This window comes from Syngnathus leptorhynchus, chromosome 6 (genome assembly GCF_054491065.1).
Source record: "Syngnathus leptorhynchus isolate UIUO chromosome 6, UIUO_Slep, whole genome shotgun sequence".
In the NCBI taxonomy this organism is placed as follows: domain Eukaryota; kingdom Metazoa; phylum Chordata; class Actinopteri; order Syngnathiformes; family Syngnathidae; genus Syngnathus; species Syngnathus leptorhynchus.
Genome location: NC_141200.1, coordinates 5,776,367 through 5,793,852, shown reverse-complemented (window position 1 = coordinate 5,793,852; position 17,486 = coordinate 5,776,367). Strand labels below are relative to the sequence as shown.

General features: G+C 43.2%; 4 protein-coding genes across 10 annotated transcripts; 2 read left to right on the top strand and 2 right to left on the bottom strand.

Annotated features, from left to right (window-relative positions):
- On the bottom strand, positions 1 to 1,744 carry LOC147055565 (protein FAM180A). Its single transcript, XM_085913728.1, is given in 7 exon segments — positions 1 to 345; positions 435 to 496; positions 723 to 789; positions 791 to 834; positions 837 to 864; positions 1,575 to 1,596; positions 1,719 to 1,744. Coding segments are annotated over 7 exon segments (594 nt in total).
- On the top strand, positions 1,305 to 4,468 carry kbtbd4 (kelch repeat and BTB (POZ) domain containing 4). 5 transcript variants are annotated; one of them, XM_085915406.1, is made up of 5 exons: positions 1,305 to 1,387; positions 1,844 to 2,305; positions 2,367 to 2,508; positions 2,646 to 2,752; positions 2,922 to 4,468. In XM_085915406.1, exons 2-5 carry the CDS (start codon positions 1,853 to 1,855, stop codon positions 3,780 to 3,782), a joined length of 1,563 nt encoding a protein of 520 aa, XP_085771532.1. In that variant the 5' UTR covers positions 1,305 to 1,387; positions 1,844 to 1,852; the 3' UTR covers positions 3,783 to 4,468. The 5 variants fall into 5 exon arrangements, with proteins under 5 accessions (XP_085771532.1, XP_085771533.1, XP_085771531.1 ...); XM_085915407.1 differs by having other exon boundaries at positions 1,367 to 1,418; XM_085915405.1 differs by having other exon boundaries at positions 1,369 to 1,428.
- Positions 4,469 to 5,205: 737 nt separating this feature from the next.
- rapsn (receptor-associated protein of the synapse, 43kD) lies at positions 5,206 to 11,409 on the top strand. The gene is made up of 8 exons (XM_085914871.1): positions 5,206 to 5,783; positions 6,189 to 6,527; positions 7,369 to 7,527; positions 8,559 to 8,657; positions 8,747 to 8,869; positions 9,005 to 9,058; positions 9,134 to 9,333; positions 9,665 to 11,409. The coding sequence occupies exons 1-8, from the start codon at positions 5,559 to 5,561 to the stop codon at positions 9,735 to 9,737; spliced, it is 1,272 nt and encodes a 423-aa protein (XP_085770997.1). The 5' UTR covers positions 5,206 to 5,558; the 3' UTR covers positions 9,738 to 11,409.
- ighmbp2 (immunoglobulin mu DNA binding protein 2) lies at positions 10,927 to 16,681 on the bottom strand. Of its 3 annotated transcripts, none has more exons than XM_085914870.1 (16): positions 16,605 to 16,681; positions 16,120 to 16,207; positions 15,606 to 15,775; positions 15,334 to 15,529; positions 15,151 to 15,248; positions 14,758 to 14,921; positions 14,483 to 14,683; positions 14,266 to 14,413; positions 14,017 to 14,191; positions 13,752 to 13,934; positions 13,562 to 13,680; positions 13,317 to 13,411; positions 13,039 to 13,162; positions 12,150 to 12,950; positions 11,887 to 12,086; positions 10,927 to 11,516 (listed from the first exon to the last, which is right to left on the bottom strand). In XM_085914870.1, exons 2-16 carry the CDS (start codon positions 16,194 to 16,196, stop codon positions 11,319 to 11,321), a joined length of 2,949 nt encoding a protein of 982 aa, XP_085770996.1. In that variant the 5' UTR covers positions 16,197 to 16,207; positions 16,605 to 16,681; the 3' UTR covers positions 10,927 to 11,318. The 3 variants fall into 3 exon arrangements, with proteins under 3 accessions (XP_085770996.1, XP_085770994.1, XP_085770993.1); XM_085914868.1 differs by having other exon boundaries at positions 16,120 to 16,202; positions 16,459 to 16,656; XM_085914867.1 differs by having other exon boundaries at positions 10,928 to 11,516; positions 16,459 to 16,656.
- Positions 16,682 to 17,486: the final 805 nt, after the last annotated feature.

The window sequence follows — 17,486 nt, the reverse complement described above, 5'->3', positions numbered from 1 at the left end:
CTACATATGATTGAAGAGATAACTTCCACGTAGCTCATGCACTGTGATATTTACGAGCTGCAGGAGCACTTCACCCCAGGCCTCTTGTTCCTCGGGTCTTTCGGTACCGGCCCGGTGTGCCGAGAGAACCGTGGTCAAGACCAGAGTGTCAAACTGATCCTGAGTCAGCGGCTGCTTCCTCTGACTCTTCAGCATGTCCACCATCTGCTCTATGGAACTCAGACTTCTGGGAATGTTGTCGTTGATCTGAGAGAGGAAGGCCCGCCCAGACCTCATTGATGCCATCTCCTCATCAAGGAGGACAATGTTATTGTCCTGGTTGAGTTCCACACCTTCCAGCAAAAACTGCAAGAAGGTATTAAGAAGCAACTTGTTTTAAATGGAACCAGTGTGTTGTGATTTATAGTCACTGAAGACCAGTATAGCAACAGTACCTCGAACATCAGGTTTGCATCAACAACTGACGTGCCAGCTGGACCTTTACCTGCAGAAGGATCTTGAGCAGAAAACACAAAATACTTTGCTAGATTAATTATAAATTAATAAAATGGTTCGGCGCATGCATGCATGAAGTTTTGCACTTTATATTGTTAAACTGCAGTCACGTTATCACACTGATAATTAAATTACAAGTGTCAGTTAGTTTTGGCATACATTTGTCAGCTCGGTCTTAGTATGCCAAAAAAAAAATTCAGTTCCAACTCTAACATGCTCCAAGTTACCTTGCAGTGCTCGTTCGAAACACATCCACATGATGACCAGGTGCCAAATTCTTAATTGGATTTTCATCTTCATTCTTCATTTTCCACATGACACTACTGCATCCTTCTCCCTTCTCTCTTGTCTCGTACTGAGTTCAGGCAACTCGGTCAGAATACCACAATTTGTTTTCCTCCCTGGAAAAAGGAATTCAAAGCCAGATGGCCGTAATATGGAACAGCAATATTTTGGATCTTGCTCTTTCTGATCCAAAGTATTCAAATTCTGCAGAAGTACTCAAGGAAGAAGATTTAATGCAGTTAATGGAGGCTAAGAAAACCCATTGACATTTTACTTGCAAATATAATAATAGTATATTTGTAGGGTTTATTAGGATAGCACATTTTGCAACATCATGTATCTAAGTGCACACATTATTTCAGTTGTTTGGTTTTATTTCACGTCGAAATAATATTTATAGCTTCCATATAAACCACATTTCCACAAAAGATCCCTACAAAATGTTATCTACACAACCAAAACTGAATACGTGTTTGTACATGGCTGTATTATGTTCATGCAATATACTTCTGGCCTGTGGGAGGCAGTAGCGTACGTACGCCGTCCGGTAACACATAACAGAAGAAGACAATGATCAGCTGACCGTAGCAAAGTTTATTTACTTCCTGTGAGTAATTTCGCTGCTTCTTAATAACAAAGTGGGTGAAGGTGATTGTCCTGTTTGAATATTGTCATTCTAAGATATTATTTTGTTGGAAAAAGAAATTCTACACAAACGTCCATTGACGGATGAATTATTTTCCGCGCTGGGCAGAAAGCTGTGCTAACATGCGCTAACGCGATCTACGCGACACTGGTATATCACATACTAAGCCTCTAAATATGGCCGTTTATTATATAGTTCGTCTTATGACTTAACGTGCGTTGGTTTCAGGTAAATAATGACAATTGGATTTCATTTAGAGTCAAATTCTGGTTTTCTTTCAGTAACAATTCACCTTGTGCGTTCACTGTTTTCTGTCATGTTTTGTGCACCGATCTTACAAAAAAGCCAAATAAATCCAAATGAAGCTGAACGTGTATTGGTAATAGTGTTTTTTTCACCCCCCTTGTTTTTGTCCAGCCAGGTGAGATGGAGTCTAGTGAGGAGGGGGGCCTCAGTGTCGGGGGCGAGGAGAACTACTTTCAGGGCTACACCTTCACCGACCGCTCCCACTCCAGCCGGGTGGTGAAAAGCATCATGGACTTGTGCCTGGAAGACGGCCTGTTTGCTGACGTCACCATTACAGTAGACGGCAAAGAATTCCACCTACACCGACTCGTGCTATCGGCGCAGAGCAGTTTCTTCCGCTCCATGTTCACTTCCAACCTCAAAGAGTCCCACAACCGCTGTATCGAACTGAAGGATGTAAGCGCCGCTGTCTTCCAGCTACTTGTTGACTATATTTACCACGGTACCATTAAACTGAGGGTGGAAGAGCTGCAGGACACTTACGAGATGGCAGATATGTACCAGTTAACGGCTCTTTTTGAGGAATGTTCTCGGTTTCTCTCGCGGACTGTGGAGGTCAAGAATTGTCTGCAGGTGAGTTGGTGTGCTTTGACATTTTCAAAAGAAATTGTTTTATGATCATGTCCTCGTCCAGGTGATGTGGCTTGCAGACAGGCACAGTGACCAGGAGTTGTACACATCTGCCAAACACTGCGCTAAAATCCACTTGCCCCAACTTCATCTGACTGAGGAATTTCTCAATCTACCCCTCTGTCTGCTCTTAGACATCATAAAAGGTTTGTTGTGTTCATTTTTAGAAACATTCAAGCTTGATTGTGTGACGTAACATTATTTTTGAACTTTTAGAGGAAGACGTCTTCAAACAAATGTTGCACAATCAAAATGGTTATGCCTTGTTTTTTTTCCCTTCTAGATGGGGTTCCAAGCTCCCAGAATCCAACTGTGGCCATCCAGTCATGGATAAATCACAACAAAGTGGAACGAGAGGAGTTTGCTTGTATTCTCCAAGAAAATCTTAAGGTACCAATTTGGCACCGTTCATAAAAACGCTCAAAAACACATGACTCTTTCTCACATCTTTGACAGAATTGCATTTCAAATTTACAAATAATTATTTTGAAAAGGCCTAATATGGGCCAATAATATATCATTTTCTATTTCTGAGTCGTCGTTTCTCCTTCGGCTCCAGGAAATCGGTGAGAACGTTCACATTTACCTAATCGGCAAAGAAGACACGAGGACTCACTCCCTGGCTGTGTCGCTTCACTGCGACGAAGACGACGCCATCAGCGTGAGCGGCCAAAACAGTTTGTGTCACCAAATCACCGCCGCCTGTAAGCACGGGGGTGACCTCTACGTGGTGGGCGGTTCCATCCCGCGCCGCATGTGGAAGTGCAACATGCACACCATGGACTGGGAGCGCTGCGCGCCGCTACCCCGGGACCGCCTCCATCACACCATGGTGTCAGTTTCCAGCGAGGACGCCATCTACTCTCTGGGCGGCAAAACGCTGCAGGACACGCTGTCCAACGCCGTCATCTTCTACACGGTGAAGGACAACATGTGGACGGAGACCAGCCAGCTGGACACGGCCGTCTCGGGAGCCGCCGGCGTCAACTTGGGAGGTACCATCTATTTGTTGGGCGGCGAGGAGAACGACATGGACTTTTTTACCAAGCCGTCGCGCCTCATTCAATGTTTTGACACCACGTCCCAGAGCTGTCAGATCAAACCGTACATGCTGCCGTTCGCCGGATGCATGCACGCCGCCGTCCACATGGACGTCATCTTCATCGTGGCCGAAGGAGACTCGCTGGTTTGTTACAACCCTTTGCTGGAGAGCTTCACCCGCTTGCGTTTTCCCGAAGCCTGGAGCTGCGTGCCCTCGCTGTGGAAAGTGGCCAGCTGTAACGGCTGCATCTACGTTTTTCGGGACAAGTGTAAGAAAGGCGACGCCAACACGTTAAAGTTCAACCCGGCGACATCCGTGGTCTCCGTTATCAGAGGGCTGAAAATCCTCTTGACAAACTGGCAATTTGTCTTGGCCTAACCTTCCTTCTCTCTCTCTCGCTCTGAACGTAACGTACTGTGTGGACACAAATGTTGAGATCGGTTCATCCATCAGCTTTTGGATCATTGAATACAACTGTTGGGGCAAAGTTCCTTCTCCCAGCATGCTCCACTTCACAAACAGGGTCGGGTCCATAAAGACAAGCTTAGAGGGGAAGATGATCAGTGGTGGCGAGCCAAGCCTTCAGGTCCACCCGTTTCTGTCGTACACATTTTCTGATTCTCACCTTTCCATTTCACCCGTAAAAGTGATCACGGCTTCATTTCGGGCCAGCCATACACTTGATTCTATTGAGGGTCGCCTGAAACTTATCCTGGCTCTTTTTACAAGTGTTTTTTTATTTTCATATTACCAGCTTTTTAGAGGAGTCATGGAATATCTGGCGACGGCGTAAGCAGTGATGAGTACACTGGTATGTTTATTGTCACGCGCATGCACTTAACGTCAAGTATAAATGTTTCACGTATGAGCAGTATATTGCGTAAAGAAATGTTTGATCGGTTCCTTAATTGTCAAATATCGATGTGCAGCCATATAACAGGTGATGTTTTCTTTTTTTTTTACTTTTCAAATGTGTTTGTCTTTCAAAAGTATTTTTTTTTTAATGTACCGTGTTTTTGGTCAAATATATTGCTGTAGCAACTTCATGCCACTTTTATCCAAAATATGCCTGTCTCCGATTGGTTGTTACCCGCGGGACGGGTGGTTTCTCCAAAATCCTCGAGGTGGATGGCAAGGATCATCACGAGCCAAATTGACCCAAAAAAAAGTTATTCTCTAAACGACCATCTCCTCCTTTTAATGTCCGCTCAAACATGACGGGCTGAAGATAGCGAGAGGCGTTTGTCTCCTCGGTGAGCTAAAAGGAACTCGAAGGAGTCAACGCTACTACCTTTGATCCCATTGATGTGCTGCAGGAGGCTGTGCGGCTGAAACCCAAGCCCGCTTACAGACTTTGTGAACTATTCTAAGCGTCAGTTGCTGACGCTGAGATGAGCGCTAGGGCTTTCTGGTAGCACATATGCGCCTCCATAAGGCCCCACCATTCTCCACTTCCGACATCGCCTTCTCACGTGCAAGCTCTGGGGAAACCTGGGACAGACAACTAGCACCTTGCTCTGTCTAAACCAAGGGAGCGGTCGGGTATATCGTGTTGTGTTAGCGATCCTGAGCCGAGCGATGTTAAATGCAAACGGTATTTAGTACGAAGGTGGATCGCTAGGAGCTCTGGTGACCTTGGGGCGGCTTGCTGAGGACGGAGCAGAATTCCTGAAGGGGACACATGGTTTGGAGTGACAAGGCCATCTGCTGTAGCGCCAGCACTATGAGGAAGGTGGAGGGGGGTTGGACTGAGGGGTGCTGAGAATTCCTTTTGCTCGGGTGCGGAGGGAGTAGATATTCTGGGATATCGCCGCTAGCCCTCGGCTAGGAAACGTGTTTCTTTGGAGTTTTTCAGACGGAAATTTCGAAGAAGAACTTTGATACCTTCATGCCTAGGGGGGATTACTGTAGAGTTAAATGGGGAAGATATTCGCCCGGCTCTCGGGTTTATCACGAAGCCGCTGGTGATAATGGTCGTGACTCGGTTGGATCCGGTTTCCTTTCCGTCCCAGCGCAGCCGGAGTTGAGGGATCTGGATGTGTTAGGCCTTCTGGCACCCAGCTCGCGGGGGATCATCTTCAGGGGATCTTCAGTGTTCAGCATGGCGGAGATCTGCTTTCTCGCTACCCCGCCGAAGTCCAACGGCCTAAACAAATGAATCTTTTTATGAGGCACCTCAATACAGAGATGGGCCAGGACCAAACCAAGCAACAGATCGAGAAAGGACTGAGGCTGTACCAGTCCAACCAAACCGACAAAGCTTTGCACGTGTGGACAAAGGTGTTGGAGAAAACTTCGGATCCTGGAGGGAAGTTTCGAGTTTTGGGATGCTTGATCACAGCGCACTCGGAAATGGGGAAATATAAAGACATGCTCAGGGTAAGACCACCCGCCAACGTATGTAAAACATTTACGCTCAATCCAATTGCTGTTCATTTGTCATCGGTATTACGCAACCAACAATCTGCTCTCACATGACATCATTTCAAGAGCGCATGCCTCTGAATATCATCAACGTGTCATCGGAACGACTCTGCGCACTAATTGCGCATTTCCACGATGCGCGAGATGGTTTTAAATGGTACCGGATCAAAGGTTATATCTTCTTAGCACCACTTCCATGTGTGGCTTGCGCCCAATGCAGAGTAAATAAGTGTACCGCCATCCGATAGTCGGTGTGGGGTGTCTTGTTGACATAATCGGCCTTACTCAAGCGCCACTCGCTTCTCACCCAAACTGAAGAATCATTTTCAAGCAATGTTCACATGATTTTCATCTCCACAGTACGCCTTGGATCAAATCGACACGGCTCGAGAAATGGAAGATCCGGATTACCTGACTGAGGGCTACCTGAATTTGGCGCGCAGCAATGAGAAACTGTGCGACTTCCACAAAACGGTCTCGTATTGTAAGACCTGCTTGAATATGCAAGGCACCACGGTCAGCCTGCAGCTCAATGGGCAGGTGTGTCTCAGCATGGGCAACGCCTTCCTGGGCCTCAGCCATTTCAAACAAGCTCTTGAGAGCTACGAGAAGGCCCTGCGTTACGCGCACAACAATGACGACAAGATGCTGGAGTGCCGTGTTTGCTGCAGTTTGGGAAATATTTACGTCCACCTCAAGGTAACGCAAATCACATCGGTCAACGCAAATACTTACATGGGTGTCAAACTCAAGGCTTTGGGGCCCAGATACGTCCCGCCATATCATTGTATATGGCCCGCAAAGACAAATTGTGCATCGACTTCATGTGTCAATACTAAAATTACTAAATTGTCTTCACTTTTAAAAATGAGAAAAAAATGCGAACAATTTTTAGTAGCAGTCATCTATTTAAAATATTCACCGTTTTTACTAGTTTCTGATTTCAAAACTAGTTATTCATCAGTTTGTTGTGTCGCCTATGCTGAATATATTATAAAGCGTTGACAGTCATAATGGCCCACCCCTGATTTATTCTATCATGATGATATCAACAGGAAATGAGAAAGCAAAATATTGTTCTGCAATTTTTTTTTAGGGTGAATAACATGCATGCTGGCCTCTATTTGGCTTTGTGCATTGTTTCTAAACAGCAGCCGGAGCCCATTGACATCGGATGGCACGTGTGACTCGATTGTGCAATCGCAAGCTCCACCGATGAGTATTTGCAGAGTATGAGAACACCGTGGAGCATCCAAACAAACATGACCAACTGTTAGCTCATGCAGTAGTGGGCATTGTTAGTCATGAGGACCCACTCTGAGGGGGGGGGGGGGCGTGATGGCGTAGCCTTGACATCAGAGATTTGTAAGAGTAATCCCCCAGCTCCTCGTGGAGGATTGGTTTCAATGGCATTGTGACCATGTGGCATGTGGAGAATGCGCTCGCGTGTTATTTTATGCACACGTCCCCAAATAAGCGCCCGGTTTGAGCTTCTTTATTTGGACGCTGTCGTATTTCGATTGAAAATGTCTGCCCGCAGGACTACGAGAAAGCTCTGTTCTTCCCCTGCAAAGCAGCCGAGCTGGTCAACGACTACGGCAAAGGTTGGAGCCTCAAGTATCGAGCCATGAGTCAGTACCACATGTCCGTGGCCTACAGGAAGCTGGAGCGCCTCCCGGACGCCATGGAATGCTGTGAGGTACGGTCAACCTATATTTATACTCGGGGTGTAAAAAAAACAACAAATTTATAACCCCCCCCCCAAATTCTTGACACAAGATGTGTATATCTAAGACTCTGGTAAAAGTACCGATTCAACTCCTCTACAATCATTCACTACCATTGACGGCTAAAGACGTCCAAGTTTCATTTTTTTAACCGAGCTGGCTGTTACAAGTCCCTGTAAAGTGAGTTCGGAGATTTGTTTCTAAATACATAATACGTGTTTGAAGAAAACTGTAAGGACGGTTATCAAATCAATTTGTGACGTGCAGTTAGCTAGCTTGGTATGCTTCACTCTGAAAATTCATCTTTCTTCTGGATAGGCTGCATAAGAGCGCCTCATTGTCTGCCGCGAGTGTACGCACATTACATAAAGAGAAATGAGAAAGCAAGGAAGGGTTTTTTTTTTGTTGCAAAAGTCCAACTTGACATCCAGGGCTTCTTCTGGTGCAACCATTTTAGAGCGCCTCGTTGTCAGCAATGAATTACATAGAGAAAGACAGACGAGTGAGAAAAGGAGTTCAAGTTTGTCAGACTTGTTAACAATTTTCACTTTGCAAAGCCTTTGCATTTACAAAAGAAGTCTAAATATTTCACAAGTGAGATCTTTGGCCTTCCTGATGTCAAATCCGTCGATACAGTACACGCTCGCTTGCTGACAGGTGTGAGTAGCAGTTGTTGTCTTGTACTAGACCTTAGACCTTCACCAAAATATGCCCACAGAGGTTTAAAGTGTTAATGAAGAGGGGGGGGGGGGGGCTTTAGTCTCCTCTGCTCTCTGTTCTAATTATGTGCTGTGGAAGGGGGCAGGGAATAACTTGATGTCATTGACTTTGAGTGGAGGAACAAAATAGTAAGATTCTTTTCAAATGCATTCCATTCGCCAAACATATTTAGTCCAACAATTTACACATCCAGTCATTCCTATTTTCCTATGCTGCCATTTTTAAAAGACAGCAGAGCTGTGTGATGAAGTTCTCTGCTCACTCCAATATTTTCCTTCCAAAGGAATCAATGAAAATTGCTCTGCAGCACGGCGACCGTCCTCTGCAGGCTCTGTGTTTGCTGAACTTTGCAGACATACACCGCTATCGGCGTGACTGTGATGTAAGTCGCCATCCCTCGAGTTCCCTGATTTTCTTCCGTCAGTCGAATGAGCTTCAATTGGAACCATTTGAACTTCTCGTCTCTTTCAGAAAGCATTCCCTCGTTACGAGTCGGCGTTGGGTATCATGACGGAGATTGGGAATCGACTTGGGCAAGCTCATGTGCAGCTGGCAGTGGCCAAGTGTTGGCTTCTGCTGAAGGAATATATGAAGGTACCCCAATTAGAACATGTTAGTAATAGAGCCGTGGCTAATTAGCGCTAGAAAGCTAACGTCTCGTATATAGACTCACTGGACACAACATTAGGTACACCTGTTTGTATATTTGATATATGATATATCATCCAGGCTCTGGATTCTCTGGAACGAGCTCAGGCCCTGGCAGATGGAATGGGAAACAAGGTTTGTGACGTTCCTCGCCATCAATGAAAAATGGTGCAAATTCTACCGATGACCTCGCTGTGTTTGCGCTTGAAGCTGTGCACGCTGAAGGCCCATTGCCTGAGGGAGGGCATCTACAGGAGTCAGGGCAGACAGGAGGAGCTACGCGAACAGGTGGTGAAGTTCCTGCAGTGCGTGGAGGAGCTGGAGCTCTACTGCGGCATGTGTGGCGAGTCCATCGGGGACAGGGACCAAAAGCTGCAGGCCTTGCCCTGTTCCCACATTTTCCACTATAAGTGAGTGTCGTTTAGTTGGTATGAGGTCATTTGTTTTGTTTAGGTTCACCGTTTCTCAAGTTTTAGAGCAGCTTTGTTAGTTTTTATTAATTTAATTATAATTTGTGTTTTTTAAAGAAGCTTTAGTTGTAGCATTCATTTGAGTTTTTTTAATACATGAAGCATTTGTTGACTCAAATCAACTCCGAAAACTAATGTACGAAATTAGTTGACAAAGACAACAACAGAAAAACATTAACATTTTAACATTTTATTTAATTTACCCCAAAGGTTTTTCAATTGAAGTAATTTCGCTTATTTTTGTTAACTAATAACCTTGGTGGTCTTTCAGGTGTCTGCAGACTAACGGGACAAAAGGCTGTCCCAAGTGTTTCAAAAACTCCATGAAGCCAGGATTCGTGTGATTATTTATTTATTTATTTATTTTTCCTGCCACCTTCAACCTACGGATCTCCAAACGGTGCGTTGACGCCTCACGTGCTGCCGAGCGCTCTTGACAGAAGCGGGCAGCCTCGGTCGGGGAAGAGATGACGATCTTTGGTCTAATTCGTGGCCCTGCGCTGAGGGACGCTGAACGGAAAGCCGGGCGCTCCACTCTGAGGGAGGACTCACTCGTCTTCTTTACTGACATCACTTTGGAAGCGACTGAAGAGAACGATGTAGGTAAAATGTCCGTTTGCCACTTTTGAATATAGGCTGCAGTATTTGGCCTTTGTTTGCAGAGTGAGAAGAAGTAGCAAAGGACTTGTACAATAAGGTTAAGAAGATTTCTTGCATCACGAATATTCTGTTCAGCTGTTATCGAATTCTTTACGTGATATTTTATGACTGTACATACCGTAAACATTAGGGGAGAGGTGTCTTGCAAAAAAACTTAATGAGACTATGGTGTCTTTACAAAAACATGTTTATGGAGCTGTTTTCTCCTTGAACTTAAGGAGCCGGATCAACGCACATTGTGTTCTTCATAGAAATTCCTTTTTCCGTCCATATCTCGAACTTTAATAGCGAAGGTCACGAATTGCCAAACAGGGAATCTTATTATTGTTGTTGTTGTTTTTTTTTTTTTGGGGAACTAGGGATTAATTGGTCATTTAAAAAAAATACGATGAGAAGAATGGCAGTGAGCTTTTGTAGAATTGAGAAGTCTGCACGTCCGATGTTGCATGTTTCATTGACTATAGAATGCCAAACACGGATTAATCGAAATCTAGTCATGTATTTACTCGAGTATATACAGTACCTTTAATAATACTATTTAGCGGTAACCATGTGTTTGTTACATTTATTTTGTTAAACATTTTGGAGATGCAATATTAACTTTATAAAGGGAGAATACTTATCCAGCTACATATTTTATTGGCTCTTTTAGATTGCACTGGTGTGCCTAATTTTGTGACCAGTGATTGTATTTTTTCTTGACTAAGATATGTTTAAATTTGACATTGATTTGATATTTAAAAGTGAAATGCAGTCACATTTCACATAAAAAAAAGTTTCATCATTTACGAATATTGCAGATAAAAGCAAAACAGGACAATTTTTTTCTTTAAAGGTGTATTTTCCCGATGCTGACAAGAATAAACTACCTCTCATGGTTCACACATCCAGAATGAATAATGATGGATTTTGGTGTCCTGTAGCTTGCAAGAAGATGGGAGATACTAGTCGAAGCTGACTTTATACATGATATTAAAATAACTTAGCAAACTTAAGGCTACAAGGAAAAAAATGACGAGTAGGAAGTTATTAGCTTTATTGTAGTTGCACGTCCGCAGTTGTCGCCGTGATCCTCCATCTTAGATTTGTCTATGCGACACAATGCTACTTGCATACATTAGTGATCTGCCTCGCCTCTATTTTGTGTTTTAACGTGGGTGAATGTACCCTCTTGTTCAATGTATTGTATTTTGTTTACAGAATAAATAGGGGGACAAAACAAAAACATTTTTTGGCAGGCCTGGCACAGTTTTATTCCACAATCGTCAACCATCCTTGTCTTTGTTTTTTGTTTTCCTCTGTGTTGCCATATCTTTGAGTTTGGAGTCCAGTTTCCTGTGTAGATGCGCTTTCTTAGTGGGGTCCATGGATTTGTCTTTTGTTCCACTGCCGGCGTACAGAACACCCTCCTTGCTAATCCTCACTCGAGCGTGAGTCTTGGCTTTATCACCACAGCCGTGCACCTAAAATGATCCAAACATTTTTAGACTTGAACAAATGACGCTTTAAGAAACATGATTCCCAACCATGTGCTCATCAGCTGTGCAAGGGGAAATTGCACTTGATTGGTTGAAATATTATTTAATTATAATTAGTTGTAAAATATAATTTGCTTCAAATATTATTTAATTATTACAATTATTTGTTGAATACAATAATTTGCCTTAAAAAGGATATTTGTCCGGCCTTAATAATTTTGACCGAAAAGATCAAACTTTCCGTAACTGTGTTATGGTTTGATGAAACATGAATTATGTTATAATCGCACAAGCCTTTCAACCAAATTTCAAATAATAAAAAGTCTACTTGTTTTGATTTTTCCCACCGCCTTACCTCTGGTATGTGGTGACTGAGGCAATATTGCCTGTTGCAGAAAAGGCAAAGCTGTCCAAGCGTTCGCACTGAGGCTTTACACTTAACAAAACTGCACACGCTGTCCGCCTTCACCACGGCGCGGATGAGGGCGTCAAAGTCGTCGTCCGGTGAAGCGGCTGCCGCTATTTCACAAGCGCCGGCTTTGGTTGGCTTCTTTCCTGGAAGAGCAAAACTCAGTTAGCTCAAGTTCAGCAAAGTACAAAGACGTTTTCATTGCTAACCTTTAGCAGGAGCGGATTTCTTTGTAGCAAGCGAGATTTTCTGCTGCTTCCTTTGTTGAGCATTTTCTTCCCTTTTCTGCTGTTCCCTCTTCATTCGCTCAATATGTAAACTTTTTAAATCAAACGCAGATTCACATTTTGATTTTTCTTGAGGAGTGTCCTGTTCCTGGGAAACTACTGTTGCCTCACTTTTTTCTTTTTCCTCCTCCTCTGGTGCTGTTGGCCTGGAGATGGTGATACACCTTTCTTTGCCCTCACCTTTACTCTGGTGCGTGAGGCCCAGCTCTTCGGCGATCTGGTGTACCAGCAGTCGGTCGTGGGAGTTGAACAATGGCGGGAACTCCAGTTCACTCTGACTGATGTTCTTCAGAAAGTTCTCCACCATCTCTTGAATTTCACCTTGTCTTTTTTTCTTCTGTTCCTCCTCAGCGGGTGTTGGTGTGCACGGCTTGATGGGATCGTTGCGTTTAGTTGCGTTTGTATTACTTCCACTTGATTTCTTTGGAACCGCTTTGGCTTTCTTTCCCTCTGCCTTCTGTGTCGTCGAAGTGTCAGACTTTGTGTCAGACTTTGTGTCAGACTTTGTGTCTTTGTGATCGCGGATGTAATTCTGCGGGACAATGTCTTGTAGGTACTCAAACGCTGTTCGGACTTCGCCGTACTCTGTGATGTGATGGACCAGCGTCTTGAGGAAAGCGTGGTTCTGAACCGTCTGGGTGTCACACACGACGGCCACGTGACGTCTCGCACGTGTGACGGCCACGTTTATCCTTCTGTCCTCCGCCAGAAATCCGACTTCACCTGCATTCAGGAAGTACGAACGTTGTCCAAATCAATTTCAGGTAGCAGATATGTTGCTATATGACCGCCACCAAACACAAAAAGGTACCTTTTCGATTGGATCGGACTAAAGACAAAACCACGGCTTCTTTCTCTCTGCCTTGAAAGCCATCCACTGACTTGATTTCCAGCTCTGGATGCCTTGCAGAAAGTTTCTGACGTAGAAGGTCCACCTTCACAGAGATACAAAAAGTTAAAACTATTATCAGGTGTTAAAAAGTAAACGCTGAGGTCAAAATATTTTCTAAACCCTCACAATCACAATCTGAACAGACAAAAGTCCATTTCTGATTATTATGAATAAAGCTTCCCATTTTAATAACATACTTGCAAATTGTACGGCGCGATTACGGCGATGTCTTTGGCATTCACCCCAGCTTCAGTTAACGCTTTGATGTGCAGCGCTACGATGTCAACCTCACCTAGGAAAAATAAAAACACGTTAAAAGATCAAGCTCACAGTAATTGTTTTGGGCTTTAATTTTTATCAGACTATTTTTTTAAAAAATCAGATATTTATTATGAATAGATTACAGTGTTAAGAAGTCCAAATGAAGTAAAAAAATCTTAACCTTGGTTGCCTTTGGATTGCTCATCTGCCAACTCCATTTCCGTCAGACCGCAGCTGGCAGTGTCAATGAGAAAAAGCGGTGTGTTGGTTTCTTCCACAGAGGTGACTCCAGGTAGATCTCTGTGCGAGACATTTAGTACAGTCGTTATTTCCATATTTTATTTGTATTTTTTTACCATGTTGATTCTCACCTTAACAAATGTGCCTCCACTGAGCTGTGTGCCGTCAGTCTTCCTTGGTACATCTCTTTGGAGGCCCATTCCATGATGGCAGCGTTCATGCGGTACTGGACTGTTAGCATACGCACAACTGAGTCTCCATACATCTGGATGAGTCGCTCCATTAGACTAAGAGACAAGCCTTTTGCAGCCGCCCTGAAGTTACCGAGAGGTAAGGAATGAGAATCTAAACCTATGATAGGGAAAAATGTCAAATAGTGGAAGAAAAACGGTTTACCTGTGTGATTTGATGGTAGCCGGTAACTGCTTGTAGTCTCCTGACAGAACGCACTTGCGCGCTCGAAGCAGAGCAATCCAGCAGCTGCTCTCCAGCGACTGGGCGCACTCGTCAATCACCGCCCAGTCAAAATGATCGGCCGGCAGGAACTTTAGAGGCCCGTCGTCACACGCACCTGCAGATGAGCGGACCCTGGTCACCATCACGGTGATTCTCAGGTGACATTTTCCATCTGGCTACTTGACCAACCTGTGTTGGTTGATAACACAACGTCGGCGCTTTTCAGAATCTGGACCATGGCCGTGGCTTCCCTGGTTTTCAGCTCCTTTCTCAATTCACCAATTTCTCTCCTGAGGTTGCACCGCTCTCCTTTTTCACTCTTCTTCTTCATTCCCATCTGAGAGGATTACACATAAAGTTCAAGGTGTCAAAAATAATCGGCGAATAATCGTCCAAACATACTTACAAAAGCTTTGTCGATGTCTTTGCGGATATCAGCGATAATGTTGGCGTTGTCACTCTTGGCGAGGATGGCATCCAGCGAATGCTTTTGTATCGACTCCAGCAGTCTGGCAGGATGACCAAGCCTCAGAACTTTAGCCTTGCACCGGGCTAATCTCTCCACTAAATTGTCCACTGCCACATTTGAAGGGGCACAGCATAAAACCTGCATAAAAAGTAGATTCCAGCTCAAGTGAGTTGCTTTTGTTGAATAAAACTGTAAAAAGCTTCTTGTTGCACCTTTTGGCCTTGTTTGACAGCTTGCAGAATGATCTCCACTACTGTGGTGGTTTTCCCAGTTCCTGGAGGTCCGTGAATCACTGCCAGTTCTCGCTGAGATAAAGCAAAAGTCACTGCTTCTCTTTGGGAATCATCCAAGTTTGAGTTAAAAAATTTGACTTCATCTAATAGAAAACAACAGCAAGCAAAAACATGAGACACACCTTTTAGTTTGACGCAGTGCATTTCTACACAAACCACAAGGTAAGAAATATTTATTTCAATACAGCTCTTGTATTAGATCTCATTGTGTAAGCTGTCAATATTGTGCCCTTTATACACTTGTCATTTGTGTAACTAAAATTTTAAAGACAAGGACAACATGTGTACATCTCAAAGTAAGTCTTTTCTTACGTGGCTGGGAATGAGAAGAAGGTTTGGATTCGCCAAAGAGAACATTGATCAAATTTGCAGATGGTCCACTGTTGTATCCATTTAACGTATTTAAAGCCCTGCCAGCATAAACACAGAAAACAAAAATTTTCATATAAGACACAACTACCCAATTTAAATCCACATTAAAAATGCACTCCATACCTTTTCATTCGTTTATAAGTTACATCATTTGCTAACTTTAAGAGACAGTATGGACCTTCAGTATCAAAACTGAGCCCATCCTTTGAATCGTCAAAAGCCACACTTATGGAGGTCTGGCTGACCCGCGTCACAATGCCTGTGCTGATTTGAGACGTCTCATTGCATCCACCGGAGTCATACAAACCAACAATATCCCCTGTGGCAAAGAGTACACCATTTACAACCAGTTGCAAAATCACAAACAAAAAGCAATTTTTATTTTTCTATCTTACCAGGTCCAAAGCTATTGCTTGGAAGAGATGAGAGGCCAAGATGCTTTCTTGGCTCAAGGACGAGAACGGTTCGACCGTACAGGCCTGTGGACTGACTTGCAACTTGAAGTTTTAGTAGACACACTCCTTTGTTTTGAAGCTCCTTGAGCGAGATGTTCTCCTTCCATGCCCTGTGGGCAGAAAACAAAACAGTCCATTCATTTTCTATTGTACTTATCTTATGGTCGAAGGTAAGCTGGACTCTATTTCTACTAACTTTGGGGAAAAAGCTGGGTATACTTTTGATTGGTTGCCAGTCAATTGCAGAAAAATGACAAACTATTTACATTTACACCTAATGCTTTTGGCATGTGCGAGGAGGCCGGAGAAACCCCAATGCAAGTACGGGGAGATGCTCGACAATCAAACTAAATATTTACAAAAACAAACGATAAAAGTAACTACACATTTCAAAGTAAGGGTGCTGTGTTTGAGATATTTTGTAAACTGTTTTCATTAAGTTCTCTTCACAAACCTGGTTTCCTCTATTTCAGCTTCCCTCTCTTCTTGGAGAAGTTCCAGTGTCTTGGAAACATATTTTTCAACTGCCATTTCTTCCTAAACTAATAATAACAATCATAATTATTATTATTATTATAAAAAAAAATCAAAAACACTTATCAACATGATGCACTGGATATTCAATAAGCTAAAACATCTGCGCGATGATATTGTAAGGTCACTTTCATTCATTTATAAGAACCACTAAAATAGTTGCGCTGACGACACTGTGCGCAATGTTGACAAGCTAGCTCACCCACTGTGCTAACATCACGTTCACAACATTCCCTGCGCGATTAAAAGACGCACTCACCCGTTGCAGCTAGAAATAAGTATCAGCAACGATAATGAAAAAGGCGACGGCAAAAGAAAACTATCAATATTTCAGAGTTTCAGGCAGGAAACCACATTTTGTTGTTGAATAATACAGCCGGCTGTTAGCTTGTAGCATGCTAGCACCTGTCAAACTTCCGTTCCAAGCCTGAGCTTCCTGTCGCTCCACGAACGAATTAATTTATAACTCCTGTTGACCATTTTGCGCGTCTAAATCCTACTACATTTTATTAAGTTAACTGTTATACTGTCATAAAGAGGAGTAATTATGACAGCGCTGTGTGGAAGTGGTTTGTGCGTCTGCTTCATAGTATACTGGGGAATAAATAAAATTTATAAATGTAGAAATAAATAAAAAATAAAAAAAAATAAAGTGTGGCAACCCCTTCTAGGTAGACCGTGTAGTCCGTGTACATGCTCCTTGGGGATGACTATACAAATAATGACTTCATGTGTTCATTTTTGTGTGACAAATGACAACAAAGTGCAAGAGCGTCTGATTCCATTTCAGCACGTTCGCTCTAATTTGATGATCCATGTCGTGAGGATGTGAGGAGCTGTCTTTCTGGAACACACCGTCCCCATTAGGGAAGGTGTCCTGTTTGTGTAACTTGCAATAACAATAATGAAAGGATAGAGTGAGTCACAAATGGGCTAAATGTTGCATATTAATTATAGTCAATAAATGTTCAATAGTCTGCCCTTGTTTTTTTCTACAGCACATCAGCTGTTCACAATATCAGTAAAAGTGATATACCAATATAATATATAATGTATATTATTTAGTAATATTGCTGAATAAGAGGTTCAACAAAACCGAAAATATTTCCAAAATTTGATTTGCTAGTAAAAAAATGTATATGTATTTCTAATTACAATTTGCTGTTGAGTAGTAGTACTATTGTAACATTAATTTTCACAAATGTTATGATGATTGTTTTTGATGAATGAAAACTTTATTTAGAAGTTAATTCGGGTTTTGTTGCCGTATCTGTTTACAGAAAAAGT

What these genes read in the sequence shown, in the direction of transcription:
- kbtbd4 (XM_085915406.1), top strand. Translation starts at nt 1,853, where the DNA reads ATGGAGTCTAGTGAGGAGGGGGGCCTCAGTGTCGGGGGCGAGGAGAAC. An exon ending in AGGTCAAGAATTGTCTGCAG is followed by an intron (nt 2,306 to 2,366) that starts GTGAGTTGGTGT and finishes GTCCTCGTCCAG; the next exon opens with GTGATGTGGCTTGCAGACAG. An exon ending in TTCTCCAAGAAAATCTTAAG is followed by an intron (nt 2,753 to 2,921) that starts GTACCAATTTGG and finishes CTTCGGCTCCAG; the next exon opens with GAAATCGGTGAGAACGTTCA.
- rapsn (XM_085914871.1), top strand. Translation starts at nt 5,559, where the DNA reads ATGAATCTTTTTATGAGGCACCTCAATACAGAGATGGGCCAGGACCAA. An exon ending in ATATTTACGTCCACCTCAAG is followed by an intron (nt 6,528 to 7,368) that starts GTAACGCAAATC and finishes GTCTGCCCGCAG; the next exon opens with GACTACGAGAAAGCTCTGTT. An exon ending in GCTATCGGCGTGACTGTGAT is followed by an intron (nt 8,658 to 8,746) that starts GTAAGTCGCCAT and finishes CGTCTCTTTCAG; the next exon opens with AAAGCATTCCCTCGTTACGA.
- ighmbp2 (XM_085914870.1), bottom strand. Translation starts at nt 16,196, where the DNA reads ATGGCAGTTGAAAAATATGTTTCCAAGACACTGGAACTTCTCCAAGAA. An exon ending in GCTACCATCAAATCACACAG is followed by an intron (nt 13,935 to 14,016) that starts GTAAACCGTTTT and finishes CGGTAACTTCAG; the next exon opens with GGCGGCTGCAAAAGGCTTGT. An exon ending in GAAATCCGCTCCTGCTAAAG is followed by an intron (nt 12,087 to 12,149) that starts GTTAGCAATGAA and finishes TTGCTCTTCCAG; the next exon opens with GAAAGAAGCCAACCAAAGCC.